This window comes from Vombatus ursinus, unplaced genomic scaffold (genome assembly GCF_900497805.2).
Source record: "Vombatus ursinus unplaced genomic scaffold, bare-nosed wombat genome assembly UNPS02014822.1, whole genome shotgun sequence".
Taxonomy (NCBI): domain Eukaryota; kingdom Metazoa; phylum Chordata; class Mammalia; order Diprotodontia; family Vombatidae; genus Vombatus; species Vombatus ursinus.
In genome coordinates, this window is record NW_020954600.1 from 14,578,169 (window position 1) to 14,601,583 (window position 23,415).

Here is a 23,415-nt window from a genome sequence, read left to right on the forward strand (position 1 = left end):
TTCTGACCGTTGTTGTGTTTGAACATTTTCTTGTAGTGATGTTTGCATATGAGCAGTGCCTGCTGGTGCTGGGCCATCATCCAGATATTTGGTATGAAGCAGCCCAGTACCTCGAGCAGTCCAGCAAGCTGTTGGCCGAGAAAGGGGTAAGGCAGCCCACAGCTTCTTGGTCATTTTCACTGGGATTGGTGGGACCTGACCCTGCTTTAACTATGCATTCAAAGATGAGAATCAAACAAAAAAATTGTTGCATATGTAGAATGCACGTCAGTGAGGAAGCCTGACGATGAACAGGCTAGACACTTTTCAAAAGTAAATAGGGAGCAGTGGCTTTTAAATAACTTTATTAATGATGATTCCAATGGCAGTCATTTTTATATATTACTTTTGCTGTATGAGTCTTGGGACTGATTCTGTTTTAAATTATTTAGTAATGAATCAAATGAGATAATATTTGTACAGTGGTAATTAGCACAGCGCCTGGCGTATAGTAACACTTAATAAATGTTTGTTCCCATCCTCTCCCTCTAATAAAATGTGAACTTTGAAGCTTTTAACAAAATATAAATCCAAATATATGTATTTATGCATAAATAAAGAAAATAGGATAAAGTGTGTTAATTAACTGCATTTCAGTTGTGTTAAAATAACTGAAGGTGAGTTTTATTTCTTGCCCTTTCTCCACAGGACATGAACAATGCTAAATTATTTAGCGATGAAGCTGCTAACATATATGAGAGAGCGATTAGCACTTTATTGAAGAAGAATATGCTTCTTTATTTTGCATATGCAGATTATGAAGAGGTGGGTGAAGAACTGTGTAGGAATGTTTTCATTTATTATTGCAGCGCTATTTTCATCTATCCCCTTTGCCTTATTTATCCTTGTCCGGGGGAAAAATTTGAATGAAGAGTTAAACCCTTTGCCTTTTATGTTTACTTATATGTAAAGCAATGTCATAATAATGCATCTGTGGGAGTAATTCTTATAGAGCATAAAGGCTGAGTACAGGGTCTGGCACACAGTAGGTGTTTAATAAATGCTGATTGTTTCCAAATCTTTTCTGCTACCTCAGAGTCGAATGAAATATGAGAAGGTGCATAGCATATACAATCGACTTCTGGCTATTGAGGACATTGACCCGACACTGGTGAGTAGTAGCTTTAATGCTTTCTATTTTCTTTCTTCCTTTTTTTTGGGGGGGGGGGGCGGGCAAAGCAGTTGGGGTTAAGTGACTTGCCCCGAGTCACACAGCTAGTAATTGTTATGTGTCTGAGGTGGGATTTGAACTCAGGTCCTCCTGACTCCAGAGCCGGTGCTTCGTCCACTGCGCCACCTAGCTGCGCTATGGTTTTTCTTTATGAAGTAAGAGGCGTAAGTAGCCTGCCTATATTTCACATGTTGAACTTCTGGAAAAGCTTGGCATACATAGACAGCTGCCATAACACTGTCTTCAGGGTCCATGAGAGGGGATGTGGCACTTTAGAAAGTTTGGGCTAATAGCCTATATTTTGGTCCATAATGAATAGAGTATTAGTGAGATTCCACTGTGTAATCTTTGGAAATCCTTGTACCTTTAGCACCAAGAAAATTAATTGACAGAGTTAAATGAATGCTTCAGTATTTATGGGAAAGTAATAATACTCCTTTTCAATACTTAAATGCTACTTAAATGATTTAAGTTAATACTTAAATGCTGAGTCTATAATTGTACATTTTTATTTCTGGGAAGATCAAGATTGCTACCTTCTGAGTAAGTTAACTAAGGAGGGGAATAAAGTGTGATCCAGACTTTGGGATTCTTCAGGCCTTACTGTGGCTCAATCATCTGTAAATATGTTCTCTCTTACCTTATGAGTTATTTTTATAAATCCCTTAAATCTCTATAGGTCTATATCCAGTATATGAAGTTTGCAAGGCGGGCAGAAGGCATCAAATCTGGAAGGATGATATTTAAGAAAGCAAGAGAAGACACCAGAACACGCCATCATGTCTATGTTACTGCAGCATTAATGGAGTACTACTGTAGTAAGGTAAATACTGAAATGTCATTATAAAAAAAAAATAGTAAAAACAAAAAATAACGTTTTCTTCTATTGAGGACTATTTCTGGAATTGAATTAGTATCATCATAGAATTAGTTATTTAGCTTAATTCTTCAAAATTTGAAAGGGTCCCTTAGGATCCATGTTGTGAGATCACCCCATAGCAGAGGGGATATCTAGGAAATCTCAAGGTTGACGTTGTGAATATGTTCTAAGTTATGTGTCATTCAGCCCATTCAGAATGGAGGCTGACGCAGCTCCATCCTTTTCCTTGCCATGTTCGTCGGCAGGCCATTTTTTTGAATATATGAATTTGGATTTGAATTAGTGATTTTTTTTCTCTTTTTCTCTAGGATAAATCAGTGGCCTTTAAGATTTTTGAGCTGGGATTAAAAAAATATGGAGACATTCCAGAATATGTATTAGCCTATATTGACTACCTGTCTCACCTCAATGGTAAGTAAATGCTAGAGTCCAAGAGGATGACTCACATGTATTAATTACCACTTGGCAGTTTGCAGAGCACTTTCCTCACGATAGCTCTGGTGTGGAGGAAGCAGGGAGGCCCAGCACCAGAGACCTGAGGTAGAGTCATGTTACCAACACTAGATCGCCCATGACCTTGGGCAAGTAATTTACCTGCCCTGAACGCATCCATAAAATGGTGACCCTCGTGGCACCTGTCCCAAGCTGTGCTGAGGGTCCGATGAGATTCTGGAGGGAAAGTCCTGGGCATCCCACAAAACCTGTGATACATAGGAGCTACTCTTGGCTTCACTGCACAGATGAAAAGACTGAGGCTCAGAGCAGTCCAGTGACTTGTCCACGCTTACCAAACCATGATGGGAACCCGGGTTTCCTGACACCAAGGCCACCACTATGACCCTCCACTTCATTCTATGAAATTATCTGCAGTTAGCCTGCTGAGTTTGTGTCCTTTTCTAATGGAGACCTGAGAGACAGAGGGGAGAAAAACTGAAAGCAGAGAGAGAAAGAATAGAAAGAGACAAAGGGAGGAAAGAAAAAGAGAGAGAGGAGAAAGACAGAGTGGGAGAAAGAGAAACAGAAAGGCAGTGACAGAGAAACAGAAGAGAGAGGAAAAGCAGAGAGAGAGACAGAAAGACAATGACAGAGACAGGAGAGAAAAACTGGAAACAGAGAAAGAACAGAGAGAAAAAGAGGGAGAGAGAGAATAGAGAGACAGAGAAGGAACATGCCACGGGCATGTTGTAAAAGGCTTATCCTGGGGCAGCTAGGTGGCACAGTGTGGATAGAGCACCGGCACTGAAGACAGGAGGACCTGAGTTCAAATCCAGCCTCAGACACTTGACACTTACTAGCTGTGTGACCCTGGGCAAGTCACTTAACCCCAATTGCCTAAAAAAAAAGAAAGAAAGAAAGGCTTATCCCTTGGCAAGAAGGAGGTTTCTCAGAAACTGGACCAAGGAGGGAATGGCTGAATTTATAGATGGTTAGGAGAAATGAAGGCATCATGGCAGACGCTTGGCCTCTTTCCTGGTAAAGTTAGGGGTCAGCCATCTGCTAAGATGGGAGGGTGTAGGTGCAATAGAGCATAAAATTATAAGAAGGAAAAGGACTGATGATATTATAAGAAGGAGCTGAGGGTCATTGCTGTGTAGCCCAGAGAGTGATGGCCTTAAAGTCAGGACAGACCTGGGGTTGAATTCTGACCCTCACACTTACTAAAGGCTGACCTGAGTGGGGCAAATTACTCCACATTCCAGGCAGTTAGGTGGTACAGTGGATAGAGCACAGGCCTTGGAGTCAGGAGGACCTGAGTTCAAATTCAGCCTCAGACACTTAACATTTACTAGTTGTGTGTCCCTGGGTGAGTCACTTAACCCCACTGTCTAGCCCCCCAAAAAAAAAAAATTACTCCACTTTCCTAAACTCCGTTTCTTCATCTGTAAAATGGGGCTGTTGTAAGGATTAAAAGAGTTAATGTGTATAAAGAGTATAAAGTAACTTAAAGTTATTAGCTATTATTAAAAATCCATAATCAGAGACAGGGTAAGCCCATTTGCTCTCTTTGTCTTGCATCCTGATTTACAATTAAACTTAATAGTATCCTCATCTTTTATTTTTATTTTCAGTTCTGAATTCTCTCTCTCTGTCTCTCGCTCATCTTTTAAAAGCCTTATGTCTTACACAAACAAAGCCAATGCAACCAAGATTAGGAGGGAAGCAGAAAACTGGGAGAGAATTTTTACAACCAGTGTCTCTGATAAGGGCCTCATTTCTAAAATATATAGAGAACTAAGTCAAATTTATAAGAATACAAATCATTCCCCAGTTGATAATTGGTCAAAGGATATGAACAGGCAGTTTTCAGATGAAGAAATTAAAGCCATCTATAGTCATATGAAAAAATGCTCTAAATCACTTTTGATTAGAGAAATGCAAATCAAAACAACTCTGAGGTACCACATCACACCTATCAGACTGGCCAACATGGTAAAACAGGAAAATGATAAATGTTGGAGAAGATGTGGGAAAATTGGAACACTAATGCATTGTTGGTGGAGTTGTGAAACAATCCAACCATTTTGGAGAGCAATTTGGAACTATGCCCAAAGGGCTATAAAAATGTGCATACCCTTTGACCCAGCAATAGCACTTCTAGGACTGTATCCCAAAGAGATCATACAACTGGGAAAAGGACCCACATGTACAAAAATATTTATAGCAGCTTGTTTTGTGGTGGCAAAGAATTGGAAATTGAGGGAATGCCCATCAGTTGGGAAATGGCCGAACAAGTTGTGGTATATGAATGTAATGGAATACTGTTGTGCTTTAAGAAATGAGGAGCAGGCAGAGTTCAGAAAAACCTAGAAAGACTTGTATAGTCTGATGCTGAGTGAAGTGAGCAGAACAAGGAGAGCGTTGTACATAGTAACAGCCACGTTGTGCGATGACTAACTTTGATAGACTTAGCCCTTCTCAGCAATACAGGGATCTAAGACATCTCCAAAAAATTCTCATGATGGAAAATGCTGTACACATCCAGAGAAAGAACTATGGAATCTGAATGCAGATCGAAGCATACTTTTTGCTCTTTTTTTGCCTTGTTTTGTTTTGTTTCCTCTTTCTTGTGGTTCCTTCTGTTGGTTCTAATTCTTCCTTACAACGTGACTAATGTGAAAATATGTTTAATAGGAATGTATATGTATAGCCTATATCAGATTGTGCACTGTCATGGGGAGGGAGGGGGAGAAAAATTTTATACTTGAAGCCTCAAATCACATAAACGACAAAAATCCTACTATGCTGATTTGCCTTTTGTATTGAAATATAAAATCTACCATTTATAATTTTATTAGTTTCATGGTTTGTATACTTAATTTGTATTTGATTATGATTTTTTTTTTATTAAAAATGGTTACGAGCAAATTTTAATCATTTGTTTTCTTCTTGAATTCCCTTAGAGGACAACAATACCCGAGTTTTGTTTGAACGAGTATTGACTTCTGGAAGCCTTCCACCTGAGAAATCTGGGTAAACTTTGCCCAAAGGCTACATCTACCTGGGCATTTGGGCTTGATGATAAATTTCTGTTTAAGTCCAGTTTCAGGAAAAAGAAGTATTTTCACAGATGAATTTTATGCTTCTTTTTCACACAAAACAAAAGCCCTATCATTTGTCTGTGTTGGTCCACTTTCTAGAAAACTTGTTTCCAGTTTTAGTGCCCATTCAAATCTCACACGCCTGTAATATTCTGTCCTTGGAGGTATAGGAGAAGCTTTTTTAGTTCTGGGGCTGTGACTATGCTGGTCAAGTTTTGGCCATTTCATGCATTCAGTTCATAAAATTTAATCGACTCTCCTATGCTTCAAGAGTATATTGACGAAGTGTCCTTCCCTGGGGCCCAGGCCAGCATGATGAAAGAGTGATTCTTTTTTTAGGCACATTAAAGAGTGACTGCACGTGGTTCCTGCATCATGCTTCTGTTACGTACAGATTGGGATTAGCCTGCTCTGTTAATAGAATAGGGCATAGCCAGTGGAATGCCGCAGTGTCTCATCCTGGCTTCCTGGAGCCAAATTGCCACCATGTGAGCATTTACACCCTGGAAATCAACAAATGCTACTAGTTAAAGATTGATTTATTGTTGCTGACTGTCTGGACTTAAGAAAGTGACAGAGAAAAATGTTAAAGTATATCATACACTCATTTGGAGGGGGAGCCAGTTGTTAAACATTTCCCAGTGCACCCATGCTATACCACCCAGGATCATTGATCCGCTTTAATGGAGAAATAGGACGATATTTTCCCCTCTCTGTCCCAAATCCAAAATCCTCCCTAATCAAAGGACCTGTCTGATGCTCGGAACTTATACCACTTTAAGGCTAATTTCAAAACCAAAGTACTCAACAAAATCTGCAATTTCTAGTTTTTTGGGCCACAGGCTCTCTGTCCTGCCCAGTGGGGAGGCCACTGGGTGAGGCCCAGTGGCCCTTGGCTTCTGTCTGGCCCCTCACTGGGTCTAGAAGGTTGTAGACGCACTCTTTGCAAAATAGTAGGGTCACAGAAATTGAGAAAGACAGAAGATGGATTAGAACATGCTCAAAGAGGACTAAGAACTATCTCTCGTCTGCTTTCTTCTCTTGGCAGAGAAATATGGGCCAGATTCCTCGCTTTTGAAAGTAACATTGGTGATCTAGCCAGTATCCTGAAAGTGGAGAAAAGACGGTTCACGGCATTCAAGGAAGAATACGAAGGCAAGGAAACAGCATTACTGGTCGATAGGTACAAGTTCATGGATTTATATCCCTGCTCTGCCAGTGAACTGAAGGCTCTTGGCTATAAGGTAGGTGGTGGGCACTGTGTTCAATGGGAGGGCTATCATTTTCCTCCTCTCAGCTCTACACTTTCTTGAGCACTAAACCATCAGAAATACTGAAGATGAATTCAGTCAAAGTCAAATTTGCACCACTGCTTTCTGTTTGCACCTGGTAACTGACCTACCCAGCTCCCTCTAATCAGTACCCAAGGATGCTGGGAGGTTTAAAAATGAAAACCAATGGGGCAGCTAGGTGGCACAGTGGATAGAACTCTGGCCTTGGAGTGAGGAGGACCCAAGTTCAAATCTGACCTCAAACACTTGACACTTACTAGCTGTGAGACCCTGGGCAAGTCACTTAACCCCGATTGCCTCACCAAAAAGCAAAAAACAAAAATGCTATTAATTCTCCCAGATAGTTCAAACTATTCTTTTTTTTTTTTAAACTTTAAAGCATTTGGGGGGGTTCAGATACTACTCATAAAATTGGTGAATCGTTTCTTAGTTGTGAACCAAACTTAGTTCTGGCCCATGATAGGTGCTTAATGAGTGTGTAATGATTGACTGATTGATTGAAATAGTTCCTATATTATAGTTTCTAAGATGCCGTAAAAAGAGAACCTTGTCCTCTCCTTCCAGCAGCAGGCCCCAGGAGGAACGATCTGATCTGGAAATAGAGCTCGGGCTCATTGTGAACTGAGCCCTGAGAAGACACAGAGCCAAAGTGGGGCCAAGGAAATACGGGGACATTTAAGCAACCTGAGCATTCACTCATCTTTAGAAAACTTGTTTTATCTTTTCCTTGTGTTTCTGATGAACAAAGGAGAAACTTTGTCCTGCACCATACAGGACCAATTTAAAGCCAGATGATGTGTTAAAGGCACCTGTGAAAAGTCTGTATTCCTTCACTGTCCTCTCTATTTCATTTCTTTCAAAACTGCAAATCAGGCAATAACTGGTATTAATTATTGCTTTTAATTCACAGTTGCCCTAGATCTGTCAGAATGGCAGACTGAGCTAAGAGTTTATTGCCTACATATAGTATGTCCATGTAGTATGCTTACTTCTGGCTAAACCAGCTCTTAATGAAAATTCAAGAATATTTGGACATAAGGCCCTACATTTAAGGTCCTTAAAAAAATTCACAAAGCTCTTTTTCTCACAAGAACCCGGAACAAATACTATTATCTCCGTTCTATAAATGGGGAGAATGAGGCTACGGTTGAGTGACTTGCTCCTTGCTTTACACAGCTAGTAAGAATGAGGTAGGATCTGAACTTGTCCCCTCACTTTGAGTTGAGGCCCCTCAAAGTAAATCACACAGTTTCCCTTGGAAGTTCAGAAATATCTGATTGGATTCAAGTAAATCTTAAAAAAATATATATATTTTTTAAAAATAATAATCTTAACAGTCCTCAACACGAACATTTCAGTAAACCAAAAACAAAAAAGAGGATTGTATGTGAAATTGCAGACCAGTTACAGTTTATTTTTGATATATATATTAAATTTGAAATGGTAGTAACAAAATTGCCACGTGGCCCTTCTAAACCTTATTTTTTCTATATATTTTTAATGTTTTCTTGATGCTTTTATTTACTTATTCACTTATTGCACATAACTCATCCCCCTACCCAAATAGGCCTCTCATAACAAATAAATAGAAGGCAAAACAATTCATCATATTGAACATACACGAAGACATATGTCTTATTCTTTACCCTGGTCCAGCATGAGGGTCAGGCACATCTTGAGAGTCCAAGATAGCGCCATCCCTAACTGGTATTTAGAGTTGTGCCTGCCAGTGAAGAGTCCTTTGAGAGAGAAATTTACTCATTTGCCCAAAGAGGAAGAAAGGATTCTTTAGGCTGCTGCCCGGGCTGATAATGGTGCCTTGCTTTATTAATTCTTTTTGTAAAGGCAGCTTAGAGTAATGGGAAAAGCTTTTGATTTTGGACTCAAGACCTGGATTTGAATTTTAACTGCCTAGGACTTGGGCATGCTCCTTCTCTCTGGATTTTAGTTTCCTCATCCATGAAATGAGATTGGATGAAATGATCTGTTAATTCCCTTCTGGCTCCAAAACTTGGGATCATATGGAGGGAAGACTACTTAAAAGACCACAGAAACAGGAATTCTTTGTTACTGTTCTTCACGGAGGACATTTCTCCAATATCTGTTACGTAGTTAAGGAGACTGACTTGTTGCCTCCATGACATATTTATAGGTTCTTGCCAATATCTAGATTGGCATTTTGATATGTACCAAATTTGGGGATTTGACTGAAAGAATTAAAATTATTCATTCAAAATCAAAGTCCATAAACTTTAAGCAAGTGGGTTGGAATGAACATTTTCTTTTAAGGCATCAGGCGGATTCTCTATATCCATTCCATTTTTTTCATTCAGAGCACTTGCAAGAGATCTTGACTAGTTCTCCTGGGAGGGAAGAGGTGTAAAAAGAATAAAATGTTCACCTCACCCTCATTGGTCATTTCCTTTTAATTCCTATACACCCAGGGGTGGAATGCCTCACATTTCAAAGTAGGTAGTATTTTAAAATCATGCATATGATAAAGCACAAATGAGAGTTTTGCTCACAAGAGTATAGAATCATACTCCAAAGTAGCTAGACCTTATGTCTCTGGGCAGGGCTTTGCCAGAAACAGTTAACAGTTAGAGGTTGGCCACTTTGGAAGCAACGTCATGGCCTTCCATGCACTTCCATTATTTGGTCACCTTTCCTAGCATCAGGTTTTTCTTGTAATTAATCTACACTTTTCCTGCAGTTACAACTTCTTTCCCCGTGTTCTGATTTCTGGTTGGAGAACTGCATGACTGTCTCCCCACCCCCTGCTTCTGGTTCAGGACTCTCCTGTTGTGCTTTTTCAGGATGTCTCTCGGGCCAAGCTAGCGACCATCATTCCAGACCCTGTGGTAGCTCCGTCCATAGTGCCTGTCCTTAAAGATGAAGTGGATAGAAAACCTGAATATCCCAAGCCAGATACACAGCAGATGATCCCCTTTCAGCCAAGACATTTAGCACGTAAGCTGTGGCCCTTCCTGGACCTGCATGTTTATTTTCAGATTTTCAGATGTTTTAGATACAGAGGTGGGGTGGGCAAAATAACCTCCTCATCCAGGCCAGGTGTCTCTGCTGTGGACTGGCTGCCGAAACTCCCAGAGGCCAGCCTCTCACTTTTTAAATAATTCACCGGTACCACTGCAGCCCGCAGACCATCTGTTCCTTATCTACTCAGTTGTCACCGAGGCTCCAATACCACTCACCTGCCTCCCAGGTGAGGTCCCCCATCTGTATGGGGGCAACTGGCTCCACTATCCAGCTGAATCTTGTGGCCCACCTGCTTGCGCCTTTGCACAGAGGCAACAAGGATTTGTACGAATCTGTTTACTCAGAGTCTACAGAGCACTCGCCTTTTTCCTGGTCATCTCCCAAGGTCATCTTACACTCTTCTGTCCCTTTCAGCCCCAGGTTTACACCCTGTGCCTGGAGGGGTGTTTCCAGTGCCACCCGCTGCTGTAGTTTTAATGAAACTCCTCCCTCCTCCCATCTGTTTCCAGGTTGGTTCAGTTTTTCTATTGATTTTTGCCTTTGCACTTTGTGAAAGGGAAATGGGAAGCAACACTATTTTTCTTGCATTGCTGTGGATTAAAATCTTTTCTTGAATGCAGGGTCCTTTTGTGCAAGTAGACGAATTGATGGAAATTTTCCGAAGATGCAAGATCCCAAGCTGTAAGTTCCCAAAGCATAAACTATACAGAGCTCGGCTGTTATGGGGCACTAGGAAGATTCTTAACATTCAAGCCGGGCATGAGGTTGTGAGCAGGCCAAGCACGATGGGAACATTACGTGCACCCCATCTGATACCAAGTACAATGCCATAAAACTCTGTTTTTTCATTTTAATGTGAAGATGAATGATCAGATTTGGTATGTGAAAGTGATTTTTTTAACTTATTTTAAGTGGCACTAAAGTTATTTAAAAATCCAAAGGCAAATGGTTTCTAAAACCTGGCCCAGTTAGGAAATGGACAGGGAAATGGATGTTGTTGATAAAGGAAATTGAGTTGTCTCGTTTAGTAGCGTATCTTCCCTCTTGTTTCTTCATGACAATTTCCACCTTCTTGTCTCTCCTTACAAAGCTGTTGATGAAGCCGTGAGGATCATTACCGGAGGAGCGCCGGACACGGCAGTGGAAGGCAACGGCCCCATGGAGAGCAACACCATGCTCACCAAAGCAGTCAAGCGGCCCAACGAGGATTCGGACGAGGAGGAAGAGAAGGGTGCGGTGGTGCCACCCATCCACGACATCTACAGAGCCCGCCAACAGAAGAGAATCCGGTGAGCCAAGGGCAGCGCTCTCCTGAGGGAGACTCGTGCGCAGATGTCCCTTTGCCTCCTACGTCCTTTGTTTAAGAGACACACTTTGTCATGAGCATCTTGGGAACAAAGTGATGCTGCCACCGGTGCCTCTTTCTATCCAATGGTTCTCAATAAAAACTTTAAAAGCCAACTAGAAGGGTGGGTCTTACAATGTTGAGCAGCTGCGCGCTTTGAGCAAAACTATGTTTTCAAAAATGGGGAAATAGCGCAAAATGTTTGAACACATTTTGTTCCCTCTTCAAGTGTGTCTAGTGACTCACTTGAAGCCTTGTTGGTTTTCAACAGTTTTATTTTAAAAACTGGATGGCTTCTGATTGTGAAACATTTTAATTCACTTGTTCTGGAAGTTACTCTGTTTGCTCATGTAAAGTCCTGCCTTATTGGTTTGTTTTTATTTATGGCAGAATGTACGGAATCTGTTTTGTAGTTTAAAAACGGAAAGAAAAAAAAAAACACCAGTTCTTTTAACAATAAAAGGATCTCCGAAACTCTGTGCCTGTCTGCGTTTATTTAGAAGCAGCTTCTACTTACCTTATATATAGCATGCAGCCAAAACCCTTTTAAAAACGTCAGTAATTTTTTTTCATTTAAATTTTATTTTCTGTTCCAAATTTTCTCCCTCCCCCTTCCCCACCTACTGAGAAGGCAAGACATAGGACAGTCATTATACAAATGAAACCACGTAAAATGTATTTCCCCATTAGTCTCAACAATATGTTTCAACACTTGCAGTAGTCAGTCATCCATCAGTTTCTGTGCCAAATGCAAATACACACTTTACTCAAATGTCCTGTCTTGACTGCACTGAATAGAAAAGGATCTATTTCCCTTCCACAAAAAATTCAAACTTAATTGTGCCATATCCTGAAAATAGCTCTTGAAAGGCATCCTAGGCCAACCTCCCACCATCCTAACCTTTCACCAACTTACTTTGTGTAGCTGGTCCCACGAGCACACTAGAATGTTCCACTATTGTTTTTTAATTAAAATAAAATGACTTGGGAAAGATAGTAAAACCAGTGTTTCACCTGCAGGTGCCCATTTCAGGAGGTCAATGTATGATGGTTTGTTTAATCATGAAACGTGTATTCAGTGTAAGCGATGTTGAATGAACCGAAGCTCACAAAGTTAATTCCACTTATAACAACAGCCATGAAGGTTTTTTCTGTGAGCAATAAGTGTGGAAGGGACTGTTACAGCAGCATTCTGACCTAGTGGCTCATTTCTAGATAAATTAATCTGTTTTGCATTTGATTGGCAGCTGAGCATAAAACATTACAATTCAGAATGAAGGGCTAAGAAAAAACAGGCAGAAAGAGTATTCTATCACATTATTATTGGGCATGCACCACACAATTTACATACAGTAATTTGTCGTTGAGATTTCAGGACACAAAGTCTCACCACTGCAATTGAGCTTAAACAAGAAAAACAATTTTTAACACCAGTTTATTAAACTATTTTCTTACAAGTCTAGATCAAAGCTATAAATATATTAAATCACTAGCATGTATAGTCTCATTATGTTCTCCAGTTAAAGCTAAGGTTGTCAGAATAAATGTGGATGGCTATAGTTCATATTTTGTATACTCTTAAGTTTGGAGGGCATGGAGATGACAGCATCCTTTTCAACCTATGGTTCTCATAGTTTGGTTTGTTAAGCTGTCTACAGTGTCCCAAATGTAGACAGAGCCCCTGCCTCAAGAACCTTGAAGGCACAAGCGGTACCGACAGCAGAGCCTCCCTCAAAGTAGGATGTGGAGGAGAAGCCGAACTGAAGGCTCAGGACAGCTGTGGGTGGATCACGGGGCTGGGGGCAGGTTCCCATAAGCTACATGTGGGATCCAGAGGAAAGAGAACCCACTTTGTGTCAGTGAAGGACTATGGAGTAAAAACCCCACCTCTGACTCTTAATGTGGGCAAAACTCTTTCAATCTCCCTGGGCCTCAGTTTGCTCATCTGTAAAATGAGGAGTGAGACTAGTGGCTTCTGAGGAGCCCCTGCTCTGGAGCTCTGATTCTATCAACAAAACTACATAAAAACCCAGAATGATAGGGAGGTAGAGAATTTGGAACTCAAAATTTTAAAACAACATGTTAAAAATTGTTTTAACATGTAATTGGAAGAAAACAAATTTTTTAAGAAGGCGACAACAACAACAACAAAAAAAAACCCAAACAAACCCAAAATGAACATAGTGCAGCTAAGTAAAGTATGCCCACTGGCCTTTCAGACTGGCCTTGGAGATTGACCTTTGGAAGATCAGGGCCAATGCAGATTTCTAGGATTATATTTATTTATGATGGTGTCTACAGTAACTATTCCTAGGCTTTTTTTGCTTCAGACATTGTTCATTTTCAAATAGGAAGAAAACTTTTCCTAATGTTTTAACTCAGAAGCTATTGTAGAGTTTTATGAATATTTGATAACTGAATTCTTATGTAAACAAAAACTGATTTACAATCAACATTAAAGATTTCTCGGCAAGTTGGTAACTCAAAACTTCTCTTTAAAAGTTTAACTCTCAGGCCCCTATAGTGCTATCACATTAGCCCTCTTGTGGACACGAGCTTTTTCACACGGGTTACTGTCAGACCTGAAAAGTTGCCCAAGAAACAATATTTTTCCAAACAAGGTGTTCACGAGACTAACATAACTAATTTACAGGCAAAACAGAGGACTGTGTAAGCTACCCGGTCAATTCATAATGGTTCCAACAAGAAGACAGAAAATAACCTCATTCACTTCCATCAGCATTAGTGTTGGGGTGATGATTAGGAGCCTTTAATTTTTCTATACTTGTTTAGTTGCCACAACTATAAATCAGATGACAAAGAACAATGAAGTTTACAAATTAATTCTGATTACAATCTTATTCCTAAAGTGAACGATTTGTTTAAATAGCCAATGAAATGGTTGTTGGGATTTCAGAATACTAAATTAAACAATTCATATTTCCTTCTTGGCAATGAGCCTCAGCCACCATTGTGTTCATTTGCCTTCTAACCAGCTAATCAGATTAGCTCTGGCATTTACATCCAGAAGCTAACATACCTAAACCAGCCCTGAAATGTATTTCATAAATAGTAAAACATTTAAATCAGTAAATATTTATTGAATTCCACCGTGGTGGCACACTAAAAAAAAACCTGAGAATTATAACACCTATTATCTATTTTTTCAGGCAGTTGATATTCACTTACATTTACTCATCTTCCAGAAACCTAATTAATAGGAGATGCTCTGGTCAAAATTCTGTGGATCAGTGAAGCTGATATTTTTTAGAACCCAGTAAGGTTGCTTAACTGCCAATAATTATAAGAAAAGAACTTGTACTTAAATACTCCCAGGTCAGGTGGGTCCACGATCTCACTGGTGTGAGTACCTGTTCCACCAGTGTAGACTGAAAGCCATCTGCCCTGTGGGGCCATTCTTACCTACATCTCGGTGCAAATCTTCCAGAGGCTAGTCATACAATGAGTACCTAAGTAATAGCACTAACTGGGTGTCGGAGCGCAGAGCAGTATTGTTGGTTTTTACCCGTAGGGAATGGTCTTCAATGGGAGTTTCCATGGCTTCCTACCATGGACCACAATTCAAGCAACAATCTTTCAAGTCCAGACCAGGAGTGCCCCACAGAATTCCCAATGCAGGAGATTTGGCCATCATCTCGCAGTATGCAGTACAACCAAACTCTCCCGTGACAGCAGACCTCGCTGAAAATTCTGTTACTCAGACCAACCTCTGAATTGGACATCTTGAACCCAGCCCTATGGGCACTTAATGCACAGGCCTAAGCACTGTTTTCTGAAGGCCTGCACCATTGTCTTTGGCAAAGGCAGTTAATTAGGGTAGGCCAGTGTGGGGCGGTTAACATGGCCCTTTGTTGACAAGGGGGGATTAGGAAGAGGAAGAGGGGCTAAGGAGAGACCGAGGCAAAGGGAACAGGGTCGCTGCAGCCCTGGAATGAGGAGCAGGTCAAGCGGAAAGCGGATGGAAGAGTATAACTCAAATAACAGAATCAGTCATACATCAAGCATGTGTGTGTGTCTGAGCTCCACTGGACTTGGAGGTCACACGGTCCCTTCACTTTACAGATGGTAAAACCCAAGTGACTGACTTCAGCAAAGTCAAGGGACAAGCCTGGAACCAAAGCCCTGGTTTCCCGATTCTCCTGCCAGCGAGCTTGAGACGGGGCTGCCTCACAACGAAGGGTCTAATTGTGCTTTCTGAAGCATCACAGCTGAGTCCAGAGTCAGCAGCAGCAGGCCTGGCCTCCCTGCCTCCCCAGGTCTTACCTGACAATAGTGTTCCTTCCCCACTCAACACCTTCATGTGGCACTCTTACTACTCTGGCAGTCTCGAACAAACATCACTTTACCTTCCTGGTCTTCAGGCATTCAGTATGTAAAAATGAAGACTCAGTGAATTCTAAGGTGACTTTACCTCCAGCTGCTAGTACATTCTCCTACCCCCAGGCAAGGTTGGGGGGCCCTTTCCCAGCAAAAGCTGGGGACCCCTGGAAGCTCTAATTATGAACCAGGGACAGCCATTATTAGATGCCTTCATCATTGGACATCACTGTCGCACCCCAATGATAAATCTATGATTTTCACACTGACCCACATCCATGCTGTCTTTACACTGACATTTCCACTTGGATTTTAAATTCACACAAAGAATCCTGTCTATGGAACTGCAGCATTTCTTTAAAAGAAAGGAACCACCTGCTGACAGACAAGTGGTGGACTTGGGGTGCGGGAGGAGACACACATTTTTCAGTCATGGCCAATGTAGGAATTTATTCTTCTTGACTATGCATCTTTGTTTAAAGAGCTCTGTTTTTCTGCCTTTCTTTCCCAGGAGGGTGGAGAGGAGAAAAAATAAAATTTTGTTAACGGAAAAAATCAAATTAAGAAATAAACAAAATGAGATCATAAGCTACTACTATGCATATGGCAGAGTGGAAAAAAACACCCCACATAGAGTCTGAAGACCTGAGGCTCTGAGTCCCAGCCTTGACCCTTTTTTAGATGTATTGACCTTGGACAAGTCATTTCTCCTCCCTAAGCCTCAGTTTTCTCATCAGCAAAATGGGGACAAGAACATTGCCATCACCCACCTCTAAACCCTGTGCTGCTGGCCATCATTCACTTATCCGACCATTGCCCACTAGGGGCCTGCTTCTTATAACTCCCACTCCATTTTTACAGATCCTGAAACAAAACCTCACATGCCTGCAACATGCCCACTGATCCCAGGATCCCAGAGCTAGGGGTTCTGGAGGTCATCTGGTCCAAGGCCAGTGTTTTCCAGGGCAGGGGCCCATGAAGGCCGAGTGACCTGCCCCAGGTCTCACAGGTAGGAAGCATCAGGAACCCAGGTCCTCTCTCCAAAGTCAACGTTCCTTCCACATTACCAGTCTCTGTCCCTGCCAAGGCGAGCTTGGCCATTTCCAGAAAGGGCTAAAAGACAAAAGAATTCAGCCCCCTCCACCTCCCCCCACCATGGCATCAGTCAGCACAGGCCTGGTTTGTTGTCACTGTGCAATGACCCAATTTAGCTAACTGAAAACCTTTCACGGCTAAAGGGTTTGTAATATCACCCCATCTCAATGTTAACTCCGTGAGAACTCCAGAAGAAAACTAATCCACAAAACCACCGATGAAAAGGCATCAGGAAACCCCACAGACATTTGGATTCTCAGTGTTGAGAGAGCCCACAGTGACCATCTAGGCTGACTCATCTTTGCATGGGAAATGACTCTAGTATCCCCAGCCAGCCTGTTTCAGGCACCCAGGGGGCTCAGCCGGCCTCCCCAACCTTCCTGTGATCTCCCTAGGCATCAACACTCCAAACCATCCCACATTCACCCCTGAGGAATCACTAGCAATGAATAAGGACGCAAAATACTTTAGGAAGGTAAAAAAAAGAATCTTTTTTGCCCCTACCTTCAACCAGAACCACAGGGCAAAAGTCATCTGCATCATTCTGGTAGCTGTATTACTTTCGGGGGGAGAAGGTTAGGGCCTTAACTGTCAGGAGGGAGAATTACCCACCAGAACAGAGGCCCAGAAAGCAGCTCCATTGGGGAGTTCCCCTTTTGCTGGGGGGAGTCACCAGAACCAGAAAAGAAAGGCTCCTGACTTCTTTGTTCCATAATGTTGCTTGGTCTGACCTCCCTCTGTGTCCATCACTCCAAAACACTGGCCCCCATCCCTCTGGCCTTTTAAAAGAATCCCCCCACCCTGAGCCGGCATGGCTACACTGTCAGAAGCCACCTCCGGGCCTGCCACTGCCTCTTTATCACACAGCAGTTTCATTTGGGGAGCTACGGATTTTTGAGGCAGCTGGGTGAGAAGTAAACACCCTGGATTTGGAGTCAAAGAACCTGGTTGGACCCCAGGCTCTGCTGCATAATGACCCCCAAGACCCTGCACAAATCACTCCCCTCTCTGGGCCTGTTTCTTCATCTACACAACCAGGAGGTGGAAGCAGAGACCTCGGGGGTCTTGTTGGTATGAATGAGGATTTCACAGGAGCTCCTTTCCCTCCAAGATCCCCTACGGACACCCCCATTCTCTGTCACCTGGATGCTGCCTCGAACAACGTGCAGACCGTCCACCTGGGGTCCTCAAACTTGGTTTGTTTTTTTTTTTTTTAATATTTTGATAGTAGCATTTGTAATTGCTTTCCTTTGTAACCCTATTTAATTTACTTTATGCATATAGAAGCAGCATTCTGAGAATGGGGCTTCCCTGCGCGAAGATCTGCTTTGCTAGAAAGGGCAGACCTAGTGCACAATGGCTGGGTTTTCTAGAGGCACTATCTAGGGCTGTGAGAGGGCGAGAGGGACAGACGGCCTCGTGGCTGAAAGGGTCCTGTTATTCGGCCCTCATCGCCCAGTCATCCGGAATCTACTGATGCCGAGTTTGCTCTTTTTTCCCCCTCACTCTTCCAACAAGAAATGGGAGCTAAAGGATAGCCCTGTTTGAATTTCATGTTCTAAAGCCGTCACCTGCTACCTTTGTCTATTTCCTCCTCTGCTCCTGGGGCTTCACCCAACTCCTTTGTGCAAACTATGGGAACTTCTGAAGTCTGCATGCCAACGGGTAGGATTTAGGCTGATCCAGCGGGTTGGGTGTCAACCCCCTCGGGTATTTGCTTCCCTCCTGGCTCCCTTCCTGCAACACCTACCTGCCTACCACCTCCCAGGGCTCAAACTGGCTGCTTCTCTAAGCCTGCTCAGTCCCCGCCCTCCAGCATCGGGGCCTTCCTGGAGCCGTTCCCCAGTATTTCCCAAAGCTCCTGGTTCCTCTCCTGCTGGTCAATGGTCTGCTTTAGCCCTAAAATCCTATCCTTTCTCTATTTCCCCCAAAAATTCCACGAGAAGTTATTTAAAAGTTGCCTTGAATGAGATTTTTAGAACCTGAGCGATTCAGGGGAGTTTTGGACTTTGAGAGCAGGACAGCCCCATTACTACAGCTTATTCTTGCTTTTATACCATTGGAGCAGAGCTGAACCAAATCTCAGACACAAAAGGAACAGGGATCCTGTCCCTGATTACAGCATCACAGCCGACACCTAGGGGACAGTGAGGCCGGTCCTGCTCCCAGGTCTCAGGTCAGGTGGGTGCCAGCAGTGGAGTACCTCCCAACCAGCAACGCCAATGCTGGGCTACAGAGTACATATATTTAAAATGTCAAGCCCATGAGACAGCGCAGGACCCCAAGCAAAGAGAAGCCTCCATGGTATTCTCCATGGTACCTATTTACTGCCCAGGGAGCAGGTTCAAAGGACAGTCTCTAAAGCTAGTGCGGCATCTGGGACAAAGGTTGTACGCGTCCCATTTAACCTCATCTGCAAGAATTGAGGAGCATTTAGTGAGCTTAGAAAATTCAGCCCTCACCCCAAGACCCCAGGACTCATCACTCCCAGCCTCTCTATTGTACTGGAAAGTAAGATCTCAATCTAAGTCTCAAGGGAAAATCCTACCTCTTCTGTCCATCTTCGGAGAGATATCAAATTTGCATCTTTTCCCCCCTAAAAATTAACCCCAATTCCAAGCACTCCAAAGAGTCGAAGAAATTTCTCTTCTCCAGGCCCCAGGGGTCTGAGTTGCCATAATCCAGGCTTGGGGATCATTCTATGGCAAAAAGTGATGTCCTGGTAACCAGAAAAAAATTCTCTAGAAAAATGAGAATCCTTCCAGCGCCCAGAGGGCCCAATTGGCCTGGGACGGAGCATCCCCAGCAGGAAAACCAGGAGAAACAGCAAGGCTAGAGGTAATTTTCCCTGTAGTCTAGCTCCACTCAGGGCTCTCCAGGGGCAAGCATCTTACACCGAGCTCGCTTGAACTTTTCCTGCCTATGCCCACTGAATGTCTAGAGCAGAAGCTACCCTGGCCCCGGGAAAGATGGTGAGCCTTCCAGCGGCAAAGGTATATCCTGACATGGAAGAGGTGGTGTCAGCTCAGCTCCTTCTGAGCCCAGCTTTCTCCTGAGAGCTCACAAGAACGGAAGTTCCTTCAGCTTGTAAACATTCACTCATAAGTACGTCCAGCCCCCCCCAGAACGGAATTCGGTGTACAATCATCTCTTTTGTTGTTGTCCTACGGTGACACGTTTTCCCTTTTAGCGTCAATACTGAGAAAGAGGAATGTATTAAAGAGAAAGCCATTTTCCAAAGCAACGCTACAGTAGAGGAGAGGGGTGGGTAGCCAACTAAATAAACAGTGTTGCTGCTGCCGCCGGCAGGGGTCGGGGCCCTCTACAAGCCAATGGAGACACGGGAGCCCTCTGGCTTGAATATCTTAGTGAGGACGGCGTCGTAGTAAGGACTGAAGACCATTCTGTTGTAGTTGACCAGACGTACAAACTTGACAGCCACCTCTTCCAACTCTTTCTGGATAGGGCCTAAGCCCCCAGGAACTGCGGGGAGGGACCTCTGGAGACCAGAGGCAAGGTACGCCTCCAAAAAGGCCTGAATTCTGGCATCTGAGACGGAAACAAAAGAGAGGTCATCATGACACGGGAGAATGAAGGGACCGGCACCGACAGGCACACAGTGCCTGCCTACTACTGAGTGCGGGCACTACACGGACATCAAAACCCGCCTGGGGAGCCGCCCTCAAAGTAATGCCAGAAGACATGCTCATGGCCCATGCCACCAGTCAATGCCTACCCAGCCCCTGCCCACCCGCAGGTCAGAACAGAAACAGAGCCTTTCTCCAACAGTCCTAGTGCCTCACATGTCAAGCCACAAAAAACAAGAGAAATTGGAAGGACAGCAGCTCTTGAGACTCTGCCTTGGAGTTGATTAAAGAGATTAACAGTCAATATTAGATACTTGTGGGCAGGCAGGTACATGGATACATTGTTGGTGGACCTGCAAATCAGTCTGAGATCCTGGAAAGCAATTGGGAATGATGTTAAAAAGTGATTAAAAGTTTCACTACCCTTTGATCCAGTGATGGCCCTGAAGGGCATACATCCCAGGCAGGCCATAGGCAGAGGGAAAGTCTAACACACACTGAAATGTTGACAGAAATGCAATTTGAGGAAGCCAAATCCTGGGAGACATCATGACTATGCATGTGACACTCAGGACTGTGAAGGCTTGGATAAACTGAGGCAGAGTGAAGTAAGCAGGAACAGGACCACAATGATGTAAATACAGCTCTATGGTCAGGTTGGGCTTTCTTGGTACAAGCCTTAAAGTCTATGGGGCCGCCATGATGATGTTCATAGAGTGAGAAGCAGAAGGGACCTCAGAAGAGCAAACCCCTCATTTTAGAGATGCAGAGCATTCAGGGATCTGCCCTAAGTCACACAGGAAATAACAAGCAGGATTTGAACCCAGGTCCTCTGACCCTACACCTAATACTTCAATGACAAGTGCCTCAGAGGCTCAGGCTTCAGGAAACCATGCACTGTTTATTCTCAGTCTTCCGGGGCCAACAAGGACATTCACCTTGTCCTTGGAACAGAGACACTGGCATCAGCCCAGTCTTTGCTGAATGACCCCATTCTAAATGACCCCATGATTACCATTCAAAACACAAACATGGTCAACAGTCTACTGTCAGACACGCCCATTGTTGGAAATGACGACTGTCATGGCTGCCCTTTGCCACCAATGGCAATAAAGTTCTTAATGACAGTCCCTGCTGTGCCTTCTGAGTCATCAGACTTCCCTGACAAGAATGTTTTATGAAATTCCAATCCTCTGAAAGCGGGAAACTCTCACTTAACCAAGGTATTAAATCCTACAAGAGTAGCCACACCAGTGAAAAGTATTTGTCATTTGTCGTCACTCGGCCAGCCTCCAGGTAGGATAGCCATCGTGATACTCTTTACTTCCACCAGAAAATCAACCCAGTGAATGACAAAGAGCATGACACATGGAGTCCAAGGTCCCAGGGTCCCAGCCTGGCTTGCCCTGGACAACTCACTGCTCTTCTTGGGCCCTCAGTTTCATCATCAGTAAAAACAGGGCTTAGCCTAATTTAGGGGTCTTTAATATGGAATTTGTGAGCTTTTTAAAAAAGTGTTTTTAGAACTGTATTTCAATATAATTGGTTTCTTTTGTAATCCACTGTATTTCATTCTGTTCCTTTAAAAGCACTATTCATAGAAGGGGCTGTAGGCATCTCCAGACTGCCCTTGACATACAAAAAGATTAGGACTCCTCAGCCTGGATGGCCTGCCAGTGCTAAGTCCCATGATCTCATACAGTGGTCCCCTCTCTGCCTCCCACCCCCACTACCACGACCAAGGTCCCATCAGTCAGCGAGCTCCCCATAGGAAACATACCCAACTGTTGTCAGGACCCTCCCAACATACCCACAAGCTTGCGAATGGGGTCATCAGGGCTGGCAATTGCTTGGATCTGTCCTTTGAGGGCGATCTCCTTGTCCACACTCAAAGGGGTGAATCCACACTGGGCCAGGCAGCCAGCCACCTCCACGCACACTTTCTCCCCAATGGTGGCAAGGGCTTCATTCAGATTAAAGGCTCTAGAAAAGAAATGGGATGAGAAGGAATCAGCTGGGGGCTGGGGAGGGTGCAGACATATCGCTAAACACACCCAGACACCAGAGCCACTCAGCCCGTGCCTCTGAAGAGAGCTGAAGTACCTGATGAATGTGCTTAGTGCTGCCAGAAGACGCCTGGAGTCTCCTCTCTCCCTCCCAAGCCTGTCTTAGTGAATTCAGGACCCACTGAGGACATTCTGGTTCTCTGTCTTCTTCCCAAAATCAGGAGGAAGGGGAGAGTCTGGTAGTACTGGATTCTACATAGAGAGGCTGGGGCCCATGACTATGATCTTTGTCATTAAACCTGGCTTTAAATGGAACCTAAAACCTCTCTATTGTCTCCAGTTTCCAGTAGCATCCGGGGGCAGTCTCCACATTGTGCTTGGCTTCTGCTTTCTGTCGTTAAGGCACCTGGGGGCCAAAGGGTGGGACATTCAGAGGAAAGAAATGGTTTCATTTGTTTCTATCCAGTCACCGATTTGACCTCACCAGCGGCAGTTAAAAGCGCAGGTATGGGTCCTTTATGGAGTCACGTACTCTCCTAAAGACCCAAACCCTGTGGAATGTGACCAAGCACAAAGCTGGAAGGAGGTCTGGACAAGCCATCTGAGTGGAGAGCTGGATGCCCAGGGGGACGCAGGGGAGTGGAGGGGAGGGGGCAAAAGGGAGAGGGAGAGAGAGAAGGAGGGAGGGAGGGAGGAAGGAAGAGGGAGGGGAAATGGCAGAGGGAGAAAAGGAGAGCTGCACTTTTAAACAGATGAAAATGATGATGAGTCATCCCTTGGATTCCCAGAGGTCAGCTCCCTGACCAGGTTCCCAGGAGGTGCGTGCTCAGGGTATCATTCCTCTTACCCTCCTGACGAGGATTCATGAAGAAAGGCTGAGCTGTCCCTGGTGCCACCCCACACCTCCCTGGTCACTTACGGCAGATGCATGTCTGTCAGCAGGACCTGCACAACCATCTTGAGTTTCTCAGCAAAGCCTGCGAGGCTGGACACTCCTGGGGCTGAGGCACTATAGGTGACCAGCAAGGTTGCCCCCACTACGCTGAGCCTCTCGAGCTCCTGCTGCATCTCCTGGAAGCGGGGCTGGTCCATCAGGACAGTCTACAACACAACAGGGCAGCCATCA

General features: G+C 43.7%; 2 protein-coding genes across 3 annotated transcripts in view; one reads left to right on the forward strand and one right to left on the reverse strand.

The window, feature by feature from the left end:
* Positions 1–11,730, forward strand: part of CSTF3 (cleavage stimulation factor subunit 3) — a 79,519-nt gene extending 67,789 nt beyond the window's left edge. The window contains exons 11-21 of the mRNA XM_027837794.1: positions 37–146; positions 688–804; positions 1,076–1,150; positions 1,890–2,033; positions 2,399–2,501; positions 5,492–5,561; positions 6,678–6,873; positions 9,738–9,891; positions 10,333–10,427; positions 10,539–10,599; positions 11,009–11,730. Of these exons, the coding sequence (XP_027693595.1) occupies positions 37–146; positions 688–804; positions 1,076–1,150; positions 1,890–2,033; positions 2,399–2,501; positions 5,492–5,561; positions 6,678–6,873; positions 9,738–9,891; positions 10,333–10,427; positions 10,539–10,599; positions 11,009–11,211 (1,328 nt within the window). The 3' untranslated portion in view covers positions 11,212–11,730. The remainder of the gene's footprint in view (positions 1–36; positions 147–687; positions 805–1,075; positions 1,151–1,889; positions 2,034–2,398; positions 2,502–5,491; positions 5,562–6,677; positions 6,874–9,737; positions 9,892–10,332; positions 10,428–10,538; positions 10,600–11,008) is intronic.
* Positions 11,731–13,379: 1,649 nt separating this feature from the next.
* TCP11L1 (t-complex 11 like 1) overlaps positions 13,380–23,415 on the reverse strand; it is a 42,455-nt gene continuing 32,419 nt past the window's right edge. For both annotated transcript variants that reach the window (XM_027837758.1, XM_027837759.1), the window contains 3 exons: positions 23,209–23,390; positions 22,094–22,266; positions 13,380–20,245 (listed from right to left, as the gene is read on the reverse strand). In XM_027837758.1, the coding sequence (XP_027693559.1) occupies positions 20,019–20,245; positions 22,094–22,266; positions 23,209–23,390 (582 nt within the window). In that variant the 3' untranslated portion in view covers positions 13,380–20,018. The remainder of the gene's footprint in view (positions 20,246–22,093; positions 22,267–23,208; positions 23,391–23,415) is intronic.